Here is a 27,678-nt window from a genome sequence, read left to right as displayed (position 1 = left end):
AAAGGTACCTAGGCTCCAGGCTGAGATTACTGAGAAGTGTTGAGAGGTAAAATGAAGGAGGTCTTGAGCCATAAACTAGAGAAATGTTCCACAAAGTGATTACATTTGAAAACATAGGGACCTGGGTTTTGTTTGGAGAACAGCTGCTCAGGGGTATTGCTGGCGGTCAGGCTGCAGGCAGGAGAGCAGGAAGAAAGCAGGAGTCAGGTGGTGCTTAAATGCTGTCCATATGAAGCCGAGAAAAGAAGATCTACAGACTAGGGGAGGTGTTAGACTATTGTATCTGGGAAAAGTGAAAAGCAGGATTCAAGGAGTATAGAAAGGCAACGACACCTTAATAAGATGAGTTAGGAGACACTAAACTCAAACCAGTTAGAACTCCAAGAGCAGAAGCAACTAATTCATTAGTACCAATTGGGTTTCACTATTTGTACTTTAAAAAAAATACAGTGCTAAAGAGTTAAAAACACTGTAATTAGAATTGCTACAAATGAATTAATGAAATTAATGAATTAATAATCATAAAAATCAAAAACAATTTCATCATCAGAACCTGGGCAATTTTTAAAGCTCTAAGTACTACCATTCTGCTTATCAAGACTAACATGACTGCCCATGCACAAGCATGTGATCTCTAAATGTCCATAAAAGTAAATACAAAGTTGTCAGATGAAACAATCCTGGAAGACATGCAAGTCAGAATCAGGACCTGAAGCCTGACAGTCAATCTTCAGAGTTTCTAAGGGGCCAGCGAGATGGCTCAGTGAGGGAAGGCACTTGCCACTGAGACTGAATTCAGTCCATAACTGAACAGTGAAGGACCAGTTTCTCCAAGTTGCCTCTGATCATTGCACGTACATACCCACACATATTCATATACACCTCACCTCTCTCTAAAATAATAATGCTCATTAAGGAAATTAGTTTTTATTAAAAACATCTTTCCTTAATTTCAACAACCTTACTCAGTGGTCTATAAAAGAATGAAACACTTCTCTCGGCCAAGTCATGTGACTTGGATGTGGAATGAATCGGTTGGATTTGAAGATGTTCTTGTCAGAGTTGACAGTCCTGACTCTCAGAAATTTAACTTCTCCAGAATGGAGGGCTCAGAGTCAACCTGAAAGCTCACTCTGCAGCTGAAATCCAGCCGCTTTTCTTCGCAGATGCTGGTGGTAATACTTTTGCCTTCAATAGCCATATCAAAGTACAGTAATGCTATTCTTCCAGAAAACGTCTAATGTTTGTCTAGCTCACTCTTGATCAGGATGTGTGAGGGTCTGGTCTGTAACCAGACACTTATGTTAAAGAACAATAACCTCACCCTCAGTATGTCAAGTGTTATCAGGAAGCCCCACATCGAAGATCGGAGGCCTAATGGGTACAGAGTATGCTCAGAGTCTACTGCTCTGTAAGCAAGGTGAAACTGACATTTCCCCTCAGAACACATTTCCTCGGAATTCGTGTTATATTCTTCTCCTACCAGCAGAGGGAGACCCGATCCACTTCCCGAGCTCTGAGACTGCTCAATCAAGTCTCTCAGGGACTCTCCAGGAGGAATATAAGTCTCATCTTGCTCTAGCCCAATACTGTATCGAGGCCTGGCTTCTTGTCTTTTATACCTACGTATGGATGAGAGAGATAGTATTAAGACCCGGAATGCAATGGCAGATATAAAACATCACACACAAACGTTAATCATGGAATTTAGTAAAACATAAGATCAAATGCTATTTGCTACCCTTGGAATGCTTTGAGATGAAAATTTTATCTGCTTTTCATTCAATCATGGACAATTTTTTTCTTTTCTATGCCTTTCAATTGCTATACAGCAGACTGTATTCTGTTAACATTTCCAAGTAGCTCCAATATCCACTTCCTAGATGCATTTAAATTCCCCAGTTAATTAAATATACAAATTTTTCATTTACAAAAGTATGCACAGAGACTCTTTCACATAAGAAAATATATAAGGCCATTCAATAACCATGACATAAAGCTAAAGCTTACAACATGCTATTGCAAGTCTTCAAAAATTTATCTCAGTCAACTAATTTATGTATTCATAGAATGTTATGGGTGAATATTAGGATGCTCAAATGATATGGACATTTAAAACCTTTATATTTCACAAAGTAGAAAATAAGTTCTTGATGAAAAAACTTTTATACAACTAAACTTAGCTTATTTTAATGTTTGCTCAATAAATGCTCTAATACTCAAGGAATTTTGTAGTCGGGAAAGAAGGAATTACTGAAAGCACGCAGACTCCCATACGGTTGCTTCTTTGCTTAGTCTTAAATCCAAGTCATAACTAATCACTAAATTTTCCATTTATCCCTGTTTCCTTAGGGATGAAAACTTTATCTGAGAGGTTGTGATGTCTGAAATGAGACAGGCCTCTATTTATAGCTTCACTGCGGTAAGTCTTTGTCAATGGTAATAGATCTTCTCAGATAAACCTAAGATCTGGGGGGGGGGGGGGGTGGGCAAGAAAGCTGTGATGCAAAACCCTGACATCAAAGCAGTAAAAAATAAAAGTGTAGGGATCTCAGTCTGAGTGCACAACTCCATGTGTCTATTACTCACCTGAAGTAACAGAATAAAATAATGAGGACCAAAAGGAAGCTACAGACAGTCACAGAGATGAGTAAGGCCTTGTGGTGTATCGGTCCATCAACAAAATCTGAAAAGGAAAGCCACAAAACAGCACACGTTTTTACTTAAAAGGAATAAACTCTTTTGCAAAGTTTCATTAAAACATGATAAGCAAAATACAAGGGGAAAAAAACAACTTTAACATGCTGTGAGAAGAAACACATATGTACTCAAAACTGCATGCTTAGCTATGATGAATCCACTCAGCTAGATGTGTATTTCAACAGCACGGGACTCTGCTATGGAAGAAACTGACCTGACACAGAATTAAAACCACAGGAGAAATATGAGGAATAAATGTGTCCCTGAGCCTAACGGCCAAGCAGGAGCTCACATGTATTCCAGAGTTAGGTGGTGGGTTTCTACGATCTTCTCACCTGGCATCTGGAATATTCTTTGAATAGGAAACAAAAACAAATCTATATTCATTATACCCAAAGCTGCTTTCTGATAAGTGTAAAGCATAAGACCTCCTCAAATGCGGTAAATTATATATATCACACATATATATGATACAAAAATACTGTCTAAAAGCCTACCACAAACAGGAGTAAAACTCAGCACATACACTGTTCAGAACACATTGCTTAATATATGTTAAAAAATTTATAGGTCCTTAAAAGTAAATGGTCTACAATTGCATTTTTTTCTTTCTTCTATGTTCTGTATATAAATGTCAAGTCTGGAATCTTTGCTTATACTGAAAAACACAGCTTACGTTATCTTTCTAATTTTAAGGACAACTCTACATTTTTAGGAATCCAAGAGAATATTTCTCTAATAAAATTAAATCTAACCACAAGGTCACAGTTAATTTTCAGTACGTAAACCCAGAATTTTTTCACTCTGATGCTATAATTTTGCTAAAACTCAGATTCCCTTTACCTTTTTACAGATGTCGAGCACAGACTACACTGTGAACTGCCAAGCATGTGTTTATTACTCATTACATTTCTGACTTATGACAGGAACAAAACCACAAGGACCGAAGGAAGTCCTTCTTCACCAGTAAGCACTATACTTAAAGGTAGCATTCATCTGTATTTTCCTTTTCCCCAGTAACCGTCTCTTGCCGTCAAGTCGACTGTCTACTTTTTGGCTTATGAACAATTGATCCTTATCAATGAACCTCTGCTTCCATGGCCATGCTAGTCTCACGCTACTCTGTCACTGTCTGCACTTGGAGTATTAACATAAATATTCCTGGAAGAAAACCCTTCCAGACATCCATGAAGAAAAGGGAATCACCTGGGGCCCTTCCGGGATAGCACATTTCTACCTCTGCTGTCCCTGCAACTTCTCAGGGAGTAGAACCAACTGAGAACTCGGCAGGCCAGTGGGGATCCCTCTAAGAGACAGCTGTTTCATAACAAGACTGAATTCTGTTACACGTTTATACTGAAATTTTTCATCTTTAAATGGGAATATCCACCCCAAATGCCCCATGGAGTTGTAGAACTCAAACGGGTTAATGGAATACTTGGTATAATACCTGGCTGACATTAGTCATTCTAATTTTTATTTAATATTTTGTCTCACCCATTTAGTAAATTCCTGTTCATCCTTGATTCTTGTCCAGGGGTCACTTCTTTGAGGCTGTTGTGCTATCCTGCCGTTTGACACCGAGCTACCTCTATTATGTCCAGCCTCACAATCCTGCAGTGATGCTTTCTACACCATAAGGAACTGTGTGTATTCGCATGTCAAAATAAGGTATTTCTCTGCAAAGCTCCCTTTTGTCAGGATAGTCTACATCGTAACAGAAAAGGATCCAATACAGAAATTGGTGACAGAAAGGTAGATTTGCTTCCGCAGCGAACTTGGCGAAGATGTTTTTCAGAGGGATGTGGAAGACTTCAGAACCTCAGACAGGAAAGTACTGTGGGCAGCGCTGAGGGGGCCATTTCTGTGAATGCTTGGAAAACAGAGTGTTGAGAGCAGCCTGAAACACTGGAGGAACATCTCTAGAGGATTCAGAGGGGAGCAAGGATTCAAAAGGCTAGTGGCCATTCATGTAAGTTATCGGCAAATAATCAGCTGCATTCTACTTGTGTGCTAGGAATTTATGTAAGGCTGAATTCAAAAGAATGGACTAATATCTGTGGCAGGCAAAGTTTCAGGCAGCATAGCGTGGAGTCTATAGCATGGTTATTCTTAATTACTCTTATGCTTGTCTACAATGGAAAAACAAAACAAATGGGACAAAAGAAATTTTAAAACCTGCAGTTTGGGGGAGAAAGGGGGTACTAAGGAACTTAAGGTTTCAGCCAAGCCATGTGCTGAAAAGTCCATCACTGTTCATGAGTGCATCATCATTGATAGCAACTCCGCTCTGCTGCATTGGAACACCAGGAGAGGTGCCCTGGAGACAAGGTTCTACTAGGTTAGAGCCCCAGTTTCTGAAAGGAGAGAGCATGAGGGGTTTCCTACTTCAAAAAAGCAAAATCTAGGGGCACTTTTCAGGGGCTTTACATCATACTTAGTTTCCTCAGCTGGTGGCACTGTTCGGCAATGCTAATGAGCCTTTATGAGGTAAAGCATTGCTGGAAGAAGTGCTTCACTGAGGGTGGACTTTGAGTTTTGATAGCCCGAATTCAGTTTCTTTTCTGTTTCACTGTCTTTGTCTCCCCTGACTCCCCAGCCCCGATCTCTCTGGTATTTTAAATTAAATCATTTTTTTCAAAGTTTCTTTCTGTCAGGGCATTTTATTACAGCAACCGAAAAGATACTAAGCTATAATTAATATGAACTGTAATCTATCTCTATTAGTGAGATACTCCTGACCAAATGTAAGTTAATTTTTATATGTTAATTTTTATACCTTAGTATAAGCAAGCAATAGTTTTGTAAGCAATATTTTCTTCATCCATTTCTGTATTCCTAAAACTTCAGATACTGTTTGAAAAAGTAATAAGGAAAATGGTGAGCTTCTTATGTGAATTCCTGGAAATTAATCTAAAAAACTTCAAAACTTAAGTGGGAATATATTTATGAAAAGTTATCAAAAATACAAAGTACTACTATGTTTTGTAGGTAATATGTTCTCAGGAAATAAAGCCAATCGTGAAGCATCATTTTGGCTTATGTATATAAGACTTAGGACTACAGCATTTACAAGTTATATTTTGGGATTAGTACAAGGAAGAAAAAGGAAATCTAGAAGCTGTTGTCGATATCAGTGCCAAAAAGTTGCATATGCAACAGTCGTCATTTTATAAGTATATAAACTTTGAAATTAAAACTTTAAAACAATCCCCCATTTTGGAAATATACGATTAATTTAAGAAATTCAGTCTGTTATGAAAATTAAAAAATGTGGTAGACCAAACAATCTTTATTTGGTCTTGTATAAGGTCTTTGTTTTTGAATGGGTACAATGGCATAATAGATTTAGTTAAATCCCAATTCTGAATAACTTCAAGAAGTGAGTGTGCAGTCCTATGTTCTCTACCTCCTGGCTGCACAGTGTAAGCACTCCAAACAGGAGTTTTCTGGGGAGAGGTGGAGAGAAGCAGAATGATAAGGATCCTAAGTAAAAATGAAGCTATACACAGCCACTAAGCAAGGATCTGCTTGTATAATTGTTTAATGACATTAATGATGTCATGTTGCCTCAGCCCTCTGCTCCTGTAGTATACATTGAATAAACAAATAATGCAGCCTCAGTTTAAGCAACAGATAATCAGGACTTTAAAGATGGCCTAATTGGAAACTAAGTATGATATTAATAGCTCATTTAAAAAAATAGTTTGAAAATGAAGAGAGAACTGACCAATGAGAATTTTCAATTATTCTACAAACTATTAAACATGGAATAGCCATAACAAAAGAATTAGTTAATTTTCTTTGGATATGTTTGAAAATTAGCCATTCTAAATTACAAATTAAATTCAAGTTATCTTCCTTACACGACACTGAAAATCTGACCCTTCAAGTCCTAGACATCCAGAGGTGACCACAGTCTTTCCAGAGTCATCTTCTTCTATCATTGTAAAGCAGTACCCGTCTGTGCTGATGACCAAACAGGTGCAGCGGGAAAGTGAGAAAATAAACTGAAGGCAAGAATGGTCAAGGTGCCAATGAATTTGGCAAGGAGAAGAAGTCCGGGGCTCATCCTCAGTAATATGAAGCGCCCCCTCACCCGTCTTACCTCTGTTCTTCAGCGGAGGCAGAGTAGGGTGTAGGTCTTTATTACATTCATTCCTTTCCGTGCAGCATTCGATTGATCGTCTTTGATGAGGAATGGGAGTGTCCTAAAATGGAACGCAAATAGCTATTAGTGGGTTGCCTCTAAATTTCAATGTAATATCATTTAAAATTTAACAGATTATCACTAGATAATATATTTAAAATTTGAATAATTTTGCTCAAAATCTTGAAAATGCTACTTTCCATTGGGAAATATATTTCAAATTATGATGTACCATTGCAATATTTCTATTTCAATAAAATATTATTGTACTTGTAGTAACCAGCGTACATTGAATAAACAAATAATGTAGACTCAGTTTAAGCAATAGATAATCAGGATTTTTTAAAAGGTCAAATTGGAAACTAAGTATGATGTTAATAGCTCATTTTAAAAAATAAAAAAAATAGTTTGAAAATGAAGAGAGAATTGGCCAATGAGAATTTTCAATTATTTTACAAACTATTAAACATGGAATAGCCATAACAAAAAGATTAGTTAATTTTCTTTGAATAGTTTTGAAAACTAGACAACATAAGTTACAAAGTAAATTCAAGTTATCTTCCTTACGCGACACTGAAAATCTGACCCTTCAAGTCCTAGACATCCAGAGGTGACCACAGGCGTTCCAGAGTCGTCTTCTTCTATCATTGTAAAGCAGTACCCATCTGTGCTGAAGATCAAACAGGTACAGCGAGAAGGTGAGAAAAAAAGAACACATGACTTAGGAAAAGAAAATGAACCTAATACCACTGGCTTCATCAAAATAGGAAAAAGTTATTGGAATTCTTGTTTTTTTTTAAGACTGAAAACTATTGAGAACATCTCAATATTTGAATCTATGAAAGTAAATGTACCAATCATTTAAAACATATGGTTTCTCCTTCACTCAGAAACTCAGGGAAGAGAAAGATCTAAGTTTCCATGTGTCACTAATTACCATTAAAAGGCATTTACACTCTTAGTAAACTTATCTTGGCCCTATCACCTTTCCAGACAGACAACCTGAGGAAGACAGTACTATTCTCATCTTTCTGTGAGGAGACTAAGGGTCAGAGCATGTTAGTAATTTTCTAAATGTCACTTGGGGGGTGGTGGTAAGCCAAGGCTGAAACCTATGCCAGTGCATGCAGGGGCTGGGCTCTCTTAGCAGGCGCAGTGAAATACACCCCTCTAAAGCATGGTGTTGAGGACAGGCAAGAGTGAGCTTAGCCCCTCCTGACAGTCAGTGCAGTGAAGGTATAGTACCTAGTAATTTGCTTTGGGAGTGGTCAGGGCACAACCAAAAATTAAGCCGGGCAGCAAATGCTTTTGGACTTGGATGAGAATGACAATAGAAAGAAAGGCTTTGCATAACTAAACTTGAATGTTTCTCCAAATAAAAATCATGTTCAACTGTTTGATGATATTTAATTTTCTTACCAATAATTAGAAGAAAATACTATTCCCATTTTACAAATGGGAGAACTGACTTGATGAGAAAAACACCACTACTTAAGGTTGAATAGAAATAGTTACAGCATCAGGCCTTGAGTGGAGGGTCTCTTAATTCATCCCCACTTGTTATCTGCTATCCTGGGACTAAACCAAAGACAGCAACTGGTATCTACGGGACTGCATGCAAACCGCTACATTCTTTTCATAAATCAGCACTTATATTGTGGATTCTCAATAGAAGTCACAAATTGCCATCTGAGTCCTTAGAAATAAAGTATAAAGCCACATCTCTCATCCTCTTCTCATCCATATGCATGTGCAGTGTCCAAGACAAATATGACAATGGAGATCTCAAAGGTCATGGGAACCAAGCTGCAAGAACAGTATTAGCCATGATTTGTAGGTCTGTCTACTCGCATTAGCGGTAGCCGCATGCTGCCATGCATTAGCCCTTCAGTTATCATCAACATCCTTACAATTGTTTACTTAGTTCCTAAGTCTCAAGTGACCTGACATGTCTCAGTTTATAAAAACTAGAAGGGCAGAGTTGAAACATACTAAAGAATGGCTAGGAAGGGCCAGTGATAAATCTGTGTTAGATTAAAGTCAAATGTGTGAATATTGTGGTAGAAGAAAAACTGCCTCTGAACAATCCATGCTCAAATTCTTGGGAACTTCTTAGTCAACTCACTGAAACCTCATTGAGAATAGAAACCATACAATACTGAAGGCAATAAATAAGACGAACCTTCACTCCAAACAATGTGAGTAAATATGACTCATGTGGGATTCTGATGCTTTTTCTACTTATTTAGACTATTTATTTGTGTAAAGTATTTGGAATTCTTGGACAGTAGCACAATCATACATTTATGTATAGTAGCACAACATAATATTATATCTGAGATGATTTAATGCATTGCAAAAAATCAAAGCGTATAAAAATGAATATCAAGGCAATTTATAAATAAAGAAAGAAGGAAGGAAGAGAGAGAGAAAGAGAGAGAGAGAGAGTAAATTTTCTGGGAACTTACAATACAAACACTAGGAAGAGTAACTCAAGCTTTAAGAATATACAAGCCTGTTTGCAGATCTGAGAGCTAGAAATACAAAGAATTGTGTGTGTGGAGGGGATAACGATATTGCTCAGCAGTCAAGAGCAGCTAGTTTTCTTCCAGAAGACCTGAGTCTAATTCCTCGCACCCACATGGCAACTTCAGCTCCAAACATCTAGAACCCTCTTCTTGCTTGTCTTAGCACTGTATGCAATTGTACACATACATACATACGGCAAAATACCTATACACATAAAATAAAAATAAATCTAATGTACGTACGTGTGTGTGTGTGTGTGTGTGTGTGTGTGTGTGTGTGTGTGTGCACGCACACGCACATGTGTATATATTAGGGATAAAGAGGAAGCTAGAAGCATCCTGGAGAAAAGAATCACTATACCACAAGTCATAAATTCACATAAAAATCAAACAAGTGGAGATTAAGAAAGGAGGGGAGACACATTACACTTTCATCACCAGCAACACAGCAAATGTAGTTTCTAAACTTTATAGACGTCATACTAGATCTTCTGTCTAGTACAGGGCATTAACTGGACACCTATGTACTACGCAAGAGGCTTTAACTCTGTAGCAAGCACGAAGGGAAACAAGCAGATCTTGAGTCCAAGATGGCCAACTCTGCCCATCACCGAAGCCGCTATTAGGTGCCATAAAGGACAATTATCCTCTGCCATCAGGGTTTATATTTTATAAATAGTCTTCTTTCTGGGTGTTAAGGGCTGTGTCATCATTCCCTTCATGAAGGAAGTGGTAAGATTAAGAATCATGAAGGAAGTCAAAGTAGGAATATTTGTAAGAAGTGAAGTTCATAGATGAATGCAGGATGAATCATTTGGTTACAGTAAGGATTATGGATGAGGGGGCGGTGGCACAGAGTCCATGAATAGAACTGTCAATGCAAAGGAATGTTTGAAACATCTAGAAGGTGGGCCGGAGACACTGCTTTAGATATTCAGTGTCACCTAGTAAATTCACACTGGTCAAGAAGGGGATACACCTGCTTTGAAGCACTGAAGGAGGGTGATCCTGTTTGCTTCTATGCATCTAGAAACTGCAAAGATTTTAACTGCTCTCATTTCTGTTCTAAATGGGTTTAGCACAGTCTCCCAGAACCCAGTTCCTTAGTGAGTTATTGTTGAGGGAGAGAAAGAAATTTTATATGTCATCTAAAATGACATAGACAATGTCTTTGCTTAAAGTGAAAAAAACAAGGCCAGTAAGATAGCTCAGAGCAGTTATGAGCTCATACCTCCAAGTATTAAGCTTTCCTCACTGATCAATACATATCTCTGCACATTTTCAAAGCTTTACTAAATTCTTAAGTTCCTGAATTTCCTTTGAGTTTAAATCTCAATCACAATCCATTTTAAAAGGATGGCTGAGAACACCCTGTCTTTGAAAATGCCTATTTCACATTCAAGCGAACAAAGTTTTCAAAATTTCCAGCACAGGTAATCTTATGGAACACACAGTTTGTACAGTTGCTGTTTAATCTTGTAGATTTTTCTCAAGTGGCCAATGCCACCTGCAGCTTTGTTCAGGGCAGTTTTTATTTTTGGCTCTCATTCAAGCATCAGGGACCAAAGGAGGCAGCCTGAGGAAGAGGCAGAATTAGTTTGAGAAGCACACGGACTACACAGATTCTGACTCTACAGGAAAGAAAATCATCAGCTTCAGGCAGCAGGGATAGAAATCAGAAGCCACCTAGTGTTTTTCAACTGATGGGGCAAGAGCAAGGAAGGATGAACAGTGGCAGTTTCCGAAGTTGCGAATTCCTAAGGGTTTTAGTGATCCCCTCTCCAGCCTCTGAGATGAGCTGATTCCCACAGAGTTAGAATGAAAGAGACTACTAATACAGTGCCCTTCTCTGTCCTTTCCTATGGGGGCAATCACTGTAGAGGGGTGTGAAGTTAACAGCATTGATGACAAAGTCTCTGTATGAGCACTCCCTTTGATGCTGTCCTTAAAAACAACGTCTCTCTCTAGACAGCATCCTTTTCTGGCACTTAGACTGATGATTTAGGGATGAGCTTATTGTTCTACGCAGCACACATTTTTAACACTGTCCCCGTTGTACATCCATTAAGTATCTCACTACCCTGTGCAGACCCCATCATCTCTAAGAAGGAATCCTCTCTCCTGTCTCTTGACTTGGACAATCTGTATACTAATATTACTGTCTGAGAGATACGACATTTCTCTTCTTGGTCCTATAGTCCTCAGTAGACAACCTGAAGAAGTCCAACAAAACAATAAAAACAGACAACAAATTTGTCCCATTAAGTCTCAATTCTGATAAAATGTACAAAAATAGTTATTCCGTAAAAAAGTTTTCATCATTGTCTTTAAAATATCAGAGTAATGACTAAATCACAGGTTATAGAGGAGTCAACATTCTCTTAATTAAAATTGAAATCAACAGCTCCTACTTTCTAGAAAAGATAAACTCAACAAATATCCGTGTTTAATTTGACTGGTCACCACTGGAAAAACTGAATGGTTCTAGTGACATTTAACATCGCCATTAGCTTTCCCTTTCATCCATATGCTTCTTAATATACATTTAGCAAACAATTGGGAAACAGAAGTAAGTGGATCTCTGTCAGTTCAAGGACAGGCTGATCTATAAAGTGAGTCCTAAGTCAGTGAGGGCTCCATAATGAGAAATTGTATCAAATAAGGAGGAGGAGGAGGAGCAAGAGGAGAAGAGTAATGGAGAGAAGGAGGGAAGGGGGCAAAGAAAAGATGACAGTAATCAAAAAGACAACAAACGGAAATATATCTACTTCCTCTTTTAAGCAGCTCGTGTCATCTGTATATTCTTTATATGAATAAACATACCAACTTATTATATCTGAAAATTGCCGTGTAGAATTTCTAACTGGAAATAAATAGTATAATGAGGAAGTATTAAAACCATCTCTGAAAGATGAATCAACAGTATCTATTATAAATGGATAGACATGTGTAATTGATTAAAAGAACTAGAAGATGGTCATGAGGTAAGAAATAAAAATGACTACCAAAGACTATATAAGAGGATAAGAAGGGATTAAACCAGATGAAAATATGTACAGAAAAAATATAAGCAAGTATGAGACAACACTTGCTAGAATGGGAAAATGACACAGAACATGACATGGTGAAGCACATTTAGAAGACAGACATCACCTTAAGGGAGAAGTCTTAATGGCTTTATGCCCAACAGATACAAACAATGCATTCATACTAACGTTATAATCAGCCATGCTTCTTTTTTCTTTTTTTTTGTTATACAGGCCGGGTTGATCTTGAATTTGGAACATCCCTTTGAATTTATTTTTCTAATGCTGGGATTAAAGGTGTTCAGCACCCACATAACTCAATAACTACACACACACAGAGACACACATATCCTCTAGTATGTTTGCCATAAGCAAAGGAAATGACATGAATTTTGGTAGGAGATATATCCCTACTTTCGACCTTGTCACTGGCTGGTAAAATAACCAAGAACACTGAAGAATTTACAAATCTCTAAAACTCCACCTACGTTTTCTGACAGCCTATGAGATCTCACCATGTCTATAAGTATTGGTTCTTGTTCCCCTTTTGGATTGCTTTCTCCAAGGAATGGAAGAGATATTGACTAAGAAACCTACGTGAGACATTCAGCTGGATGGAAGGAGAAATTTTCACTCGGTACAAAGCCTCAGGGTAGATAACATATACCAGATTTTATCTAACTCATGAGAAAGCACATCCTTGTACTTAAAGCTATTTTGTCTAGGAGTGAAGAGTCAGGACAGCAAACTGCTCCCTGCAGGGCTGTGAAGAGATAAAGCAGAAATGGAAACTCATATAGCAACATGATATGATAAATCCATGTCTGTTAAAACTTACTAAAAAATTAAAAAGGACAAATACTTTAGAAGCTTTTAAGTGAATGGCTTTAATAATTAATCTTCAGTGTACTTGAGGCAAGTACTCATGCATAACCTTGTGTGTGTGTAGGGAGTATCTTTTAACAGAGAGAGCTTGAGAACTAATCCTTTGGAGGGAAAGAGTAGAGTGTGGCCTCATAGAACTGAGACAAAGTAATGTGCTTTTCCCAGGTCTTAGACAAAGAACAAAGGCAGTCCCTGTGATGCACACATGAGAAAATTCAACTGGAGCCTGCTCCTCACTAGCGAAATGAGTATCAAACTCAAGAATTAATGTCCTCAGAGAACCCGGTAGGGTTGGCTGCTGACCAAGAATTCATACATAACTTGGAGTCTTGGCCAATTTTTTATCATATCATCACACTGACTAAAGATAACTTAACCTTTCAGAACTTCACATTTCTTACCTGGGAATAAATAGAAAATGCAGTGTCCTTCACAAGAATTTTGTGATGATTAGATAGGTGAAGTAAACATGTGTTCATTTCAGTAAGTACGAGTTTTCTGTTGACTTCTACAAGTCAACGCATCAATACTGACTGCAATGGTAAACTCATATTCTTTTGAGGGATTCTCTTATTATTATGGGATTTATTTCTGCTTTCCTTTGCTATGCTCAATCTCGGGTTGACAACCACACAATTAAAATCCCATATCAATCTGGTTTCCTTTCCTACTACCTTTAATATCTGTACATTACTCTGATTAAAGTTATCAGTTCTGATTCTCACTTCCAGTCCTTGTCACAATTGACTTCTTCCTGCATCCAATGCAGGTTATCTAACTATCTCCCTCTCTAACATTAGTTTCCAAGACACTTACTTCTGTTTTCCCCTAGGATGTTCTCCTGGACCCAACTTTACAGTTTCTCAAGGCATTGCCCTACTCTGCTAGACAGTGTTTTATTACAGGCTCTTGTCCATAGGTATGGTTTCTCTTTGACTCCAGCCTCACTCTACCACTTGATCTGGTTAATGAACTATCAGGCTTTAGGAGGCTACTCATTTATGCACATAATAGAAAGTGTGTCCTGCATAGCAGCTGTCCCCAAAGAAAGGAGAGATGTATGGCAATTCTGAGTCCAACAATCACCCTCAAGCCAAGGTCAACCAACCAAGCAGAGCTTAACAGCTCTAAGTGAAGAACAAACAATTCGTTTTTAGGCCTTTGCATTTGAAAGGCAGCATGTTCCCTAGCCAGCACTGGCCACTGCTCTATTTTGTTTTTCTTTTATATTTTTACAATATTTATATATTCTTAATGCAATACCTTGGGAACAGGGCGTATGACTAACCATGAAGTTTATTTATACCTTATATATCTTATGCAAACACAGCGGAGGCTTAATTTTACACAATATTTTTAGTGTGCCTGCATTCTGGCTGTGACCCATTACATGAAGTCAGGTGGGGAAATTTCCACTAGCAGCATAACATCCATGCTTTCAGAACATTTTAAATTTGTCACTTTTAGACTAGTAAAAAACCTGTAGTAGAATCCCTATCGTGATAAGCATTATACAAGGTCTTTGCCATAGCAAGAGCCATCAGCTCAGTCTGAGATGTCTTCCTGGCTGATGATAGTCTGAGCAGTAACCTCGATTTTCATGCTGGACTCCAAAACTAGCAGTCCTTTCCCCATTGGAGTCCATGGCCACTCCTCAGGCATGCACACTCTGCTCCTCTGACAGTCAGTCTCCGGAGTCACAATGTATGGGCCACTGAGCCTTCCTCTCCTGTCTTACTTAAGTCTCAAGAGGCTATGGCTACTGAAATACTCTTCCCCTACCCTAGAGAACAGCTACCTAACCAGAAAAAATGGATGTAGATGCATAAAGATGAGTACAGAGTAAAATGCTTCACATTATTTGAAACTGAACTCTTTTCTTTTATAAAACATGTTCTGTAAATTCCAATTTCATCGCTGTAGTACTGTGACAATGTTCTCCTAACATCTGTTGGATTCACATAAACCTTATCACAAAACTGCTTTCCAGAGAATGCTCGTTAATCTGTTAGTGCCAATACTGACAGCATCAGGATGATGAGTGGTTAAAACAAGACCAGCAGACCTGCATGAACTCTAGTTAAGTGAATATGGAAAAGAAAGGCACAGCAGTTTCTGTTCAGTGGCAAAGAGCCTGAAACCTGTGTTCTGCTTTTATGTTTAAGTAAAAGGGATGTCTCAAAGACCCTTTAAAGGTAAAATAAGATTAGATATTCTGTAAATCCAGCACCATCCTCCAGATCGTATTCTTGGGAACATTGTTCAAAATGGCATGTGACGACTTAGAAAAGTGAAGTTTGGAGCATTTCCATCTCCAACCTGCAGATATTGTTGACTGAGTCTTCTGGACAGTGGTGGTGGCATTTACAGCGAAGGACTTTGGGGCGAGGAGTGGGGGCTGTACTCTCGCCGTCCTCTTTCTTGGTGCCCACATTTAATTTTCCTGAGCTTCGTAAGAGCATGTTATCAACGAACTTCTCTGTAAAAGAATAAAGAGCAATGATTAGGACAGTCATCCTGCGTTCTGTCCAAGAGATAAAAAGACATTAAATTAACACGAAAGCACTTATGACAGAGTTCAAACAAAAGACAGGTATTTTGAAATTTTCATAACAGTTTATTTATATTTAATAAGACAACTACTTATGTCTCATAGAGAGTAATAGATACAAATAATACTTTCAGAATATAATTTCATTCATTAAATTAGAATAATTGTATTTAGTTGAGCAAAAAATCCCAATGAAACAGGACTGTAATGATTGCTCTATATATTGATATTAAGGATGAATGATGTCAGTCTCATTTTTCAGATAATAAATTCAAGACTTAAATTTTAGCTAATTAATCTGCCACACAGTCAAATAATGGAGCCAGCATTTTAAACCCAGATTGTATGAAACCTAGGACTATCCTTTTTTTCTTATCACAATATTGATTTGAGGTCTATCATTGTATTAAATTGCTTTCTATTGTGATGAAACACTGACCAAAACCAACTTGGAGAGGAAAGGTTTCATTTCATCTTATAACTTCTGGATCCCCATCTCTAACTGAGGAAAATCAGGGCAGAAATACACAAGCAGAAACTGAAACAATCATGGAGACACAATTGTTTCTGGTTTCTTCCTCTGGCTTGCTCAGCCATGTTTCTTGCACAGTCCAGGCCTACCTGCGCAGGAACAGAACCATCCACAGTGGTCCAGAACCTCCTGCATCAATTAGCAGCTAAGATAATGTTTCACAGACATGGTCACAGGACAACTTGATGGAGATAATTCCACAGTTTAGGTTCTGGATTCCCTAATGACTCTAGCTTGTGCCAAGTTGACAAAAACGAATTTAAAAACAGTTTAAATTCATCCTCATTTAAACTGTAAAGTGTGTGTAGAAAAATAAAAAAAATAGAAACTACATATTTCAAAATGTGCCTCTTCTTCATCAGCTTTTACATGGCTGCTTCTACCATCCTTGATGGGAGACTACTGACGCAGGAAAGATCTCCCAGGGGCAGATTTTCTGGGTTTAAACACAGGTATTCCTATCTTCCCTATAGTTGCCTTGGATAACTTTATAATACTCTGCAATACATTCTATTATTCTTAAGGTAATGATTGTAGATACTATCTCTAATGTCAAAAATTGGTGTGTGCATGTTATATAAGAAGAACACATGTTAGTTAATATCTCTTATGCTTCTGGCACTGTGACCAGAACTCTTACAAACCTGTCACTGAGTAAACTATCTTCTTACCAATGTAAAATTTACATTGTTTAAATTTAAAAATTACATTACAATGCTTAAAAATTTCTTTCAAACCACATCAGCATGGACTGTAATTGTACCAAATTTCAATAAAATGTTAAATTATAAATGGTTTGGTTAAGAAAAACTAATGTCACAATCAGAAGTAATGAATGGAATGTGGCAAATACTGTAGAGTACATTTGCTATATATTTTACATATGACTATAGTCATGAATTGAATCAGGAAATGAATTTAGGAAAAATAGCTGTGATAACCTTCCCTAGACCTTTTGTGCTTTATGCTAATTAGCCAAAATTTCATGAATAATTTGTGTAAAAAGCATTAAGATATGTCAAACCAGGTGGTATGGGTAGATGGCTGAGTCAGCACAGTGCTCACCGGGCAAGCCTGAACACCTAAAATTCATCCCAAGCGCCTATAATAAATAGGTGGTCACAGTTGTGCCTATAATGTCAGTGATAGGGAGGCAGAGGTAGGAAGACTCCCAGGGCATGCTGGCCGGGGCTATTGTAATCCAACCATATACTAGATTTCAGTATGTTCACACTCTTCTATATGATAAAGTACTCGCCTGCAAATCAAACTCCGAAATACAGAGAAATTGAACAGTCTTTCTTAACACCTTGTCTTGCAAACCATTTGTTAAGAATTTGTTCATAGAAGAATGTGAAGACCTGGTTAAAGCAGTACGTGTGGGTACCTTAGCAAATCGCCCTGCCATTGTGAACTTATTCTTTGTAAATCAGGCTAAAATCATACTAACTTGATCATCTGAGTTGCCTCTAGGGACAGTATGATGAAAGAGAGCCTGCAAAAATATTACTTCCTGCTTTCTCCCATAGCACACCCTTATTTTTTTGAAGTTTAAAAACAAAACAATAAATATTCACTTATTATGCAGATGCCCTATAGTTGAAGGAAACTGGGAAGGTAAATCCTATGCTTATAGCACTAGATATGTTATTTTTTATTTCTTCCCTTCAAGTCAGGGACTTGAAAAACAAAGCACAAAGAAGGCGGAGGTACTATTTCCAGTATACAGTAGACACTGAATCCTTCCTGCCATCTTTTCCCACCAGGCTTTGCCTTCTTCACTGGAGAATTGAAGCAGGTCAAGGGCAAGTCAAAGGCTAAAGAAAGAAATAACAGAAGCGCTCTCCTCCCATATTATCCCACAAGCGAAGGATATTAGTGAAGACTTCTATCTGGAAGCCTCCAGTCAGCATGTTTAGTATGTCATGCTCCCGTGCCTGAGTCACTAGTTCGAGGCCAGGAGAGCCTCAAACCTTAGGAGCTGAACACAAAACAAATTTATGGAAAAATAACTAGGAAGAAATTGATTAGTGTATAACAGCAAGAAGTTGTAAAAACTCTGCAAACTTGTGCAGCCACTGTGGAAATCAGTGTGGCGGTTTCTCAGGAAACTGGGAGTCAACCTCCCTCAAGACCCAGCAATTCCACTCTTGGGAATATACCCAAGAGATGCCCTATCATACCACAAAAGCATTTGTTCAACTATGTTCATAGCAGCACTATTTGTAATAGCCAGAACCTGGAAACAACCTAGGTGCCCCTCAATAGAAGAATGGTTAAAAAAGCTGTGGAACATATATACATTAGAGTTTTACTCAGTGGTAAAAAACAATGACATCTTGAATTTTGCATGCAAATGGATGGAAATAGAAAACGCTTTACTGAGTGAGGTAAGCCAGACCCAAAAAGAGGAATATGGTATGTATTCACTCATAAGTGGATTCTAGCCATAATTAAAGGTCTTCGAGCCTATTATTCGTGATCCTAGAGAAGCTAAATAAGAAGGTGAACCTGAAGAAAATCATGTAGTTATCCTCCTGGAGATTGGAAGTAGACAAGATTGCCAGGCAACCTCGGGTGCATGGGGGGGGGGGGGGTTGTTGGAAGGGGAGAGGGTTAGAGAGAAGGGAGTAGGGGAGGAATGGGGAAAGCTCGGGGGATTGGGATGGGGGGAGAGGGAAGGATGGATATGGGAGCAGGGAAGTATATATCTCAACTAAGGGAGTCATTTTAGGGTTTACAAGAGGCTTGATTATAAAGGGGATCCCAGGTCCAAGGAGAGATCCCCAGATTGTTCTCTGGACAGAGGAGAGGGTGCCTGAACCGGCCTTGGCCCATAACCATACTGATGAATATTTTGCATATCACCATAGAACCTTCATCTGGTGATGGATGGAGATAGAGACAGACACCCACATTGGAACACTGGACTTAACTCCCTAGGTCCAAATGAGAAGCAGAAGGAAAGAGAACGTGAGCAAAGAAGGCAAGACCAGAGGGAACCTTCATCCGTTGATGGATGGAGATTGAGACAGAGACCCACACTGGAGCACTGGACTGAGCCCCCAAGGTTTAAATGAGAAGCAGAAGGAGGGAGAACATGAACAAGAAAGGCAGGACCGTGAGGAGTGCGTTCACCCACTGATACAAGGGGACTAATCTAATGAGAGTTCACCAAGGCCAGTTGGACTGGGACTGAATGAGCACGTGATCCAACCAGATTCTCTGAATGTGGCCAGATTCTCTGAATGTGGCTGGCACGGGGTCTTTCTGAAAAGCCATTGACAATGACACTGGGACTTGTTTCCTCTGCATATACTGGATTTTGGGGATCCAGTCTGTTTGGATGCTCACCTTCCTGGACCTGGAGGGAGGGGGAAGGAACTTGAACTTCCCACAGGGCAGGAAACCCTGACTGCTCTTAGGGATGGAGAGGGAGGAGGAGAGGGAGTGGGGGGAGTGGGAGGATGTTGGGAGGAGGGGCGGAAATGGAAACTTTTATAAATTAATAAACTTTTATAAATTAAAAAAAAACTCTGCAGAAGAGCAGGTTGAAAGAATGTCCTTTATGTACATATTGTGGATTCTATTTTAAAATTTTTATGGTATTCTTGAGAGTGCAAATGAGTGGGACTCTGTTTCTTTATTTCTCTTGGGTACTTTTCCTTTTGTTTATTTTGTCAAATTATAATGTGTTAGTTTTGTTTTATCTTACTATATTTTATTCTAGTTTCTTGTGACTTCTCCTAGGTACTCCTTCTGTTTATTTTGTTCAAGTACAATGTGTTAATTTTTGCTTTACCATTATATTTGATTACATATATTATATTACCTTAGAAACTGTTTGTTTTCTAAAGAAACAAGAAAAGGGTGGGTCTGGATGTATGGGGAGGAACTAGGCTGAATAAAGTGAGAGCAAACCAGATTGACTCCTTCATTTTCCATTTGTGCTGATTGAAAATTTGAACATGAATGTATGATAGGAACAAGAGACAATATAGGAATTGAATGTATGATAGGAACAAAGAGACAAATAGCACACACGAGTAGACAAAAGTATGTGCGTAGACAGTTGTAGTGCAGGCGGTAAGTGAGAACGCAATTGCCCTTGTCATTATGGAAAGGTAGTGGTCCAAACTGTTGATTTCCTGATACCAAGGAAACGTTTTAAAGAAAGAGTGAAAAGAGGCATACACATCATTGCTAATAGAAAGAACTGAAAAACACTATTTAAAATACATCTCTACACTATATTAAAACAAGCATGTGGGAGACAAGGATGATCTCGCACCATTATGCAGATATAGGTGAAGTATATAAAGTGTGTGACTTGCTACAGATTCTCTGTGAAGGAAGAATTTCCTATCATGAAATTTTCTGTTTGCATCCAAATGGGCTGTTCCACCTGTTTTCTCATCTGAACTTATCAGTGGGGTAGCAAATCAGACCTGATAATATTTAAGAACTATTTAAGTGAATTTGAATACTGCTTTTCTATCCAAAACAGGAAATTGTTTTTACATCCTGATATGGAATAACAAAGATTCACAAAAAGCAAACCCCAAACCAAAACCTTCAAATTCAGGAAGATCATGTTCCTAGTTCATCTTCACTTCTGGGAGTCACTGCTGAGTCACTGTGAATGCTTTCTTGGCAGGGACACTAAGGGCACTAGTTGTTTTAGACCATGCTTTGCTTCATTTTTCTTTCTTTTCTTTCAAGATAACGTCTCATTATATAGCTCAAGCTGGCCTTGAATTCACTCTGTAGCCAAAACTGTCTTCAGCTTGTGAAACTCTTGCCTCACACAAAGAGAGTAAACTCCAAAAAAGCTAGTACAAGCAGTAGGGATACGTCCTGATGCCACTGCTAGTGGCCCCGCAGTATGCCCCAGCCATACAACTGTCACCCACATTCAGAGGGACTAGTTTGTTTCCTTCTCAGTCCGGCTGGAGTTAGTGAGCTCCCATTAGCTCAGGTCAACTGTTTAGGGAGAGCCTTGGATCATCCCCAAAGCAATGTGCCTTACCCTCTCTGAGGAGTGGATGGGGGGATGGTATGGGGGAGATAGGTGGAGGGAAGGGGAGGAGAGAAGGGAGTGGGAACTGGGATTGGTATGTAAAATGAAAAAGGATTGTTTGTTTTCTTTTTTAAATAAATAATAAAACTCCTGCCCCAGCCTTCTAAGTGCTGAGATTACAAGCACGGGGCAGTCCTTCCCAGTTGGCTGACCACACTTTTGTGTGCTATGTGAATACTCTCCAAAGTTTTTGGAAAACAAGTATACTTCATTCAATCTTGTTGATTATCAGCAATCTATTTATTATAGGTTAAACATTCCTGAACACCCCAAATCTAAAACATCTGCAAACCCAACATCTTTCCAGTGTTTAAACGCTGCCACACAATTTGATATCTATAAACTTTCATGCAAAGTTATTTTAAAATATTTCTAAATTTACTTTGAGGCATTTGTACAGTGTGTATATGACTTAATGATGCATTTAGAATTGCATTTAGATGTGAGTCCCACCCCAAAGGTATCTTGTTATACAGAAGCAAATATTCCAAAATTAAAATAAATAATAATAAAAACAATGAGACCTCATATACTTCTGTACTCAAATATCTTAAATAATGAACACTCAGTTGTAGTGTTTTACAGACAATCTTAGGTTAGCCACTTCAGCTACAAATGTCAAATACCCAAGTCTATTGACTCCAAGCATCCTTTTAGACCAAAAACTGGATTAAAAACACTGGGGGAAAAAATCAAGTAAAAGGTAGCCTTCACATAAAGATGATGAAGATGGATTATTGCTTTTAATAGTTATGCAGACAGAATGCAGGCTATTTTAAACCAGAAAGACAGTAACAAGACCAGAAGATATATTACTATCACTACCTCATAACAGAGACAATAAAGACTTGTTTAAATATAGGTAGCAATAACCATCCTGAGTGAATGAACATTCAAGGTGGTTTTCACACAATGTCAACTAAGTAAATGGAAGAAGTGAGATTTAAAAAAATCACTGCTTCTGATTCAATTTACCATTAAACAAATGGTAAGCCGACAATCTGACAGAACTGGGGAGAAATTTCTTGTTTCTATCAAAATAATGATGTCAAGGAAGCAATTTATATACACGTATGCAATTGCTATTTATTATTCAATATATTGTTAATTCTCCAGGAATGAAAATCATTATATCACAGCTCACAGCCATCAGAAAACAATGGACAAATCGAGTAAAATCAGAAGGCAATAATAACCAGCTCAGAAGAGTGCAGATTCAAGGGTTTAAAGCATTAACACAATGAATGGACCAGCCAGCCCCTTCTCGTGGTAAGTGTGCTCAAGAAAGGCTGCACAGAGGTGCAAAAAGGCCTATTAGAAACTGCCTTTAAGGCCTTTAAGTTTTAATTGTGGGAAGGAATTTATGAAAGGGTTAATTTCATATATTTTACACTAAACTCAAGCAAAATCCAGCCTCACAGATAAAAGCCAGGCACTTGGAATCATAAACAAAACAGTACACATCAGCTAAAGCCTGAAAGGGGTAATTGATTAGATGCATATACAAATAATAATAATTTTATTTAAAATGCAATAATTTTGTTAGCAATGTTTCAATGCTGAAATAAGAAACAGAAGATTAACGATGTCAATAGTCAGATGAACACATTAGGAATAATTAAAATGCATTCCAAATATCAGATGTTTCATTAAAAGAACATCTCAGCGATCTTCAGTTGCCTGTAGTTCTCTGACTCACGGCTGAACTCTGAAATATTCCCCTGCCTATATTAGACTGCTGTCATTGTTCAGGTCTTGAAATATTGACTGTCTTCACTATTCTACAAGGTCTACACTAGAGGGCAGGCAGGAGCAAGAAAAGAAGTGGAAATCAAAAGTTTGCACATTCTCATGGGTAAAGGAGTCATTGGAAGAAAAAGTTAAAGTACTGAATTGATGGACTTCGATAACAATCCTCATTCCTCTCAAATATTCAATAATAATAATGTCAATAAATTTCCATTATTTTTTCAATCGGTAATTGAAATACCTGTTTATTTCTTTGAACAGTGATTTTCTAAAATTCAAAATGGAATTTTGGTTCCAAAACGCTTGAGGAAAACTGAGTATTGGGAAAAGCTAGAAGTTTGCGTCTCAAAACCCAGAGTCAAATGGAAAGACATTGGTTCCTGGGGGAAGCTACTGCTGGGGGAGTGTCAAGTGACAGGTGTGGTCACTGACCAGCAAAGCATGACCACCCTCTCTCAGCTACCTCCTTACTAACTGGCTTTAGTGACTAACTGAGCCTCTTTAAAGAACGTGGCAAACGGCAGTAGTCATTGGCTAGAGCTCTAAGGGATGTGCTGGTGTCATTATCATTAAATACCTATGCGTGTCCTTATTCCTTAACAATTGTGTTTTCCCCATAAGCTCATACCCACATTACCACACCACTCAGGCTGTGCTGGATGATCGAAATGCCAATGTTATAAACCACCTAAAAACCTACGGGAGACCCTAACACACTGATGAAAAAATTAAATAAATAAAGCTCTGGTCATTTGTTTGTAATGTCTGATTATAATTTAAAGTAAATCATAATTATGGTTAAATATTCAATAAATGTTAACTTGCATTTGCACTTACTTGTTTTCTTTTATGTAACTAATGCAGAATTATCAGTCCACCCAGCACAAAAGGTATGAGAGAAACTTGAAGGTATTTTAGTCATCACTCTTGTAAAGTTTAAACAGTCACCAGGCCTTCGTGCAGTGCTTATGAATTAACAGAAATTCAATCAAAACATTGATTTCAATAAAAAATATGCAAAATACTTCAGGACATTAATTATAAGCATTTGGATAAAATTTTCAACAGGCAGCCAGAAAGCCACCATGATGTTCATAGGTATCATACAACACACTGAGTCCATATATATGCACAATCACTGAGGAAGATTAAAAACTTTTATATATCTCTTAAATTAAAATATTTAATATGTCAATTCAGGTCAATAGTGTTGGAAAAGAAACAGAACTGTGGTCTCTCTGATAATGATTCCAAAGAATCACCTTCCTAGAGATCTGGGCAGATCCCTAAGCCAGGAGCTGCGGTTCTATATATTTTTATTTGTGCTCTGCTTCTCAGTTATAAGGCTATAAAGGTGGATGTTCAACTTGCCACTGCACCATGTCTTACTCTGTGGTGCTGCCAAACGTGCCAAGGACATCTTCACATAAAACAACAGTTTGAACAGGCTCTGTGTGTGTGTGTGTGTGCGTGTGTGTGTGTGTGTGTAGCCAGAAAAATAAGATGTTTGCCTGCATCATGCCAGATATATATTTTCTCCATACAATCAAAGCCCTAAGAAAGCATTTAAGACTTTTCAGTTTCTAATCTTTAATTGGATAATTTCTAAAGGACACTTTAGTTACAGTGCATAATGGCCAAAATACAGAAATATATTAATAATTCACATATCTAAAGATATATAGTATAAAGTTGGTACATGTATGTATATACATAAACTAATCTTAGAATTCAACTACAAATTACAATCATTACCAGTGCATTTAGCAGATAATATATGATGAAAAAATTGATCAAAACAAAATTAGAATATTTAAATCCTATTACATGGTTTTAAGAAAACTCTGTAAAAACAGTTTAGATATTACATGGCTAAGAATAAAGCTTTGTTGCCGGGTTTTTGCTGTTGTTATTTATTTACACATTATACATTAGAAAAAACTTTTGTAGAAACTAAACCAAAAATGGTGTAAATTACTGAAATACACTTATTTTTGTTATTCCAAGGGTATACATTTTCTTATTAAATAAGTTATAACCATTTAGATAAAAATGGATAAATTATTTTTTCAAAATCTTTATTTTAGAATAATATCTAAGTCATTAAATCCATATTCTTAAAATTTGTCTTTTAAAACTCTATTTGAAGGCTGGGAATGCAGCTCAGTTGGTAGAGGATTTTTCTGGCATTCATAAAGCCGAAGCATCAGACATAAATGGGCATTGAAGTCCATGCCTATGATCCCAGTCCTCGGAAGGTAGAAGCAGGAGAAAGAGGTATTCAAAGTTGATGTTGGCTATATAGAAGAAAGAAAGGGGGAGGGAGAGGGAGAGAGGGAGAGGGAGAGAGGGAGATAGGGGAGTGAGGGAGAAATGGAGGGGAAGGGTAGGGAAAGGAAAGAAGAAAGAAGGGAGGGAAAGAATGAAAGGAAGAAAGAAAGAAAGAAAGAAAGAAAGAAAGAAAGAGAGAGAGAGAGAGAGAGAGAGAGAAAGAAGTAAGGAAGGAAAGAAGAAAAAGAAAGAAAGAAAGAAAGAAAGAAAGAAAGAAAGAAAGAAAGAAAGAAAGAAAGAAAGGAGAAAGTGAGAGACTTGAAAGAATATAATTCTGATGTTTATAATCTATAAATTGAGAACTGAATGTAAAAGAACTTAGAATTTCAAAAGCTATAATAAATGATACCACAAGGAATTTACACAACTATAACACTTGACTTGAAATATCTTTGGATAATGCTGGGATAATGGTAGTGTCAGGCCAATACTTTCAATATGAAAGTTGAAATAATGTATATATAATTCAACTGTCATAAAGTAGAATAAGTTATATTTTGGAGCAAAATTGCTCTTTTCTGTCATTTGGATTTTGTACATCAGATTTTGAGTCGCCTTTTATGACAAGAAAGAAAAGTGTGTGTGTGTGTGTATGCGTACGCGCGTATGTGTGTGCATGTGTGCATGTGTGTTCATTTATGCACATGTGCCAGGACTGCCTTTGTGGGTGTTTGCTACATTTCTTGGAGAAGGATTCAAGCTCCCAAGATCCAGTTAAGAGTGGAAGGAGTGAGAGTATGAGCAAGGAATTCAAGACCATGAGGGGATCATCCACTGAGACAGTTTGCTTGAGCTAATGGGAGCTCACCAACTCCAAATGGGAGTGAACAGGCATGGGAACAACCAAGCCCCTCTGAAGGGGGTTGACAGCTGGGGCAGACTGAGGGGCCACTGATAGTGACACTGGGATGTGTCTCTACTGCGTATACCGGCTTCATGGGGTCCTATTCTCGTTGGATGTAAACCTTGCTCAACCGAGATGTAGTTGGACTTTCCACAGGGTTGGGTGCATGACACTCCCTTAGGGTTGGAGAGGTGGAGGGAGGGTTTGTGGAGGGAGAGGGAGGGGATTGAGAGGAGGGGAGGGATTGGGAATTTGGTTTGGTATTTTTTTTTAAGTAATAATAATATAAAAAAGAAAGTTAAACTCGTACCTAACACAAGGCTGTATGCAACAGGACAATCAAATTGATTATTAAACTATATGAAGCCTCTCCATAACAGTAACAAAAAAAGAAGCTGTGAAATAGAACACTTCTCTGCCTACTCACTTTTGATTTCTGCATGCTTGCTATAAGGTTGCTGAATTTCCTGGACTGACAGACATGAAAAGGAGGCCCAGAATCGCTAGGGTTCCCACTCAAAAGCCCAGCACCGTGGCAACACTAATCCTGCACCTGTGATGTGTTATTCAGCCGTTAAGAAATGTGTCCCAGTCTGTGGTTGCCTAATGCAGCTCAGCTGTTTCCCTCAGTCCTCTCTTTGATTATGAGCTGGCCAGGAAGATTACTCCAGTCAGGCGTTGAGCTATGTTCAGGATCCACAGCATATGACAGGGTAAGGTGAAAGAGAAAAGAAAACTCCCAAATAAAAAAAGAAAGAAAGAAGAAAGAGAGGAAGGGATGGAGGGAGGGAAGGAGAGAGGGAGGGAGGAAGGAAGGAGGCAGGCAGGCAATGACCACAAAATATTATTATACCTCATTTGCAGATTCCCAGATAGTTAAAAGCTTTCTCTAACTTTACACAAGTCAGAAAATAATTTTAAACTTGTTATTTAAATATCTAGAGCTCCACTTTAATAATACCATTCTCTAGGAAAGTATAACAGCACACTATGTCTCCAGAATAGCTCCAGCACAATTTCTCATATAGAAACCCTTCCTCAACAAACTTAACCTTTATAAGTCCCTTCCGTAATTCCAAACCATTCATGCTGCTGGGAAGTCAGAAGATGGGACAACAATCACCACGGTCCTTATACTTTTAAAAATCAAATATATTGTATCATTTGTTTTGACCCAGTTGGAGGTTTCAGGTATAAAAATTACATTTCAGATTCAATTACGCTGCTGTCATAATAAAGGTGTGATAGAGTCAGAATACTGTAAACATCACAGGAATTCTGAAAAAGTCAAGTCCATTCGGA

At 38.0% G+C, this 27,678-nt stretch overlaps 1 protein-coding gene across 8 annotated transcripts in view; it reads right to left on the bottom strand.

Moving 5' to 3' along the window:
• Positions 1-27,678, bottom strand: part of Bmpr1b (bone morphogenetic protein receptor type 1B) — a 301,493-nt gene that overhangs the window by 25,401 nt on the left and 248,414 nt on the right. For 5 of the 8 annotated variants that reach the window (XM_085677630.2, XM_085677629.2, XM_087897521.1 and 2 more), the window contains 5 exons: positions 15,609-15,768; positions 7,418-7,520; positions 6,809-6,911; positions 2,590-2,686; positions 1,484-1,622 (listed from right to left, as the gene is read on the bottom strand). In XM_085677630.2, coding sequence (XP_085533756.1) covers positions 1,484-1,622; positions 2,590-2,686; positions 6,809-6,911; positions 7,418-7,520; positions 15,609-15,751 — 585 coding nt within the window. In that variant the 5' untranslated portion in view covers positions 15,752-15,768. The remainder of the gene's footprint in view (positions 1-1,483; positions 1,623-2,589; positions 2,687-6,808; positions 6,912-7,417; positions 7,521-15,608; positions 15,769-27,678) is intronic. The other 3 variants (XM_085677634.2, XM_048456955.3, XM_085677635.2) reach the window with 1 other exon arrangement.

This window comes from Myodes glareolus, chromosome 17, assembly GCF_982192425.1.
Source record: "Myodes glareolus chromosome 17, mMyoGla1.1, whole genome shotgun sequence".
Classification (NCBI taxonomy): Eukaryota; Metazoa; Chordata; class Mammalia; order Rodentia; family Cricetidae; genus Myodes; species Myodes glareolus.
Note: the sequence above shows the minus strand (reverse complement) of the source record. Positions and strands in the feature narration are given on the sequence as shown.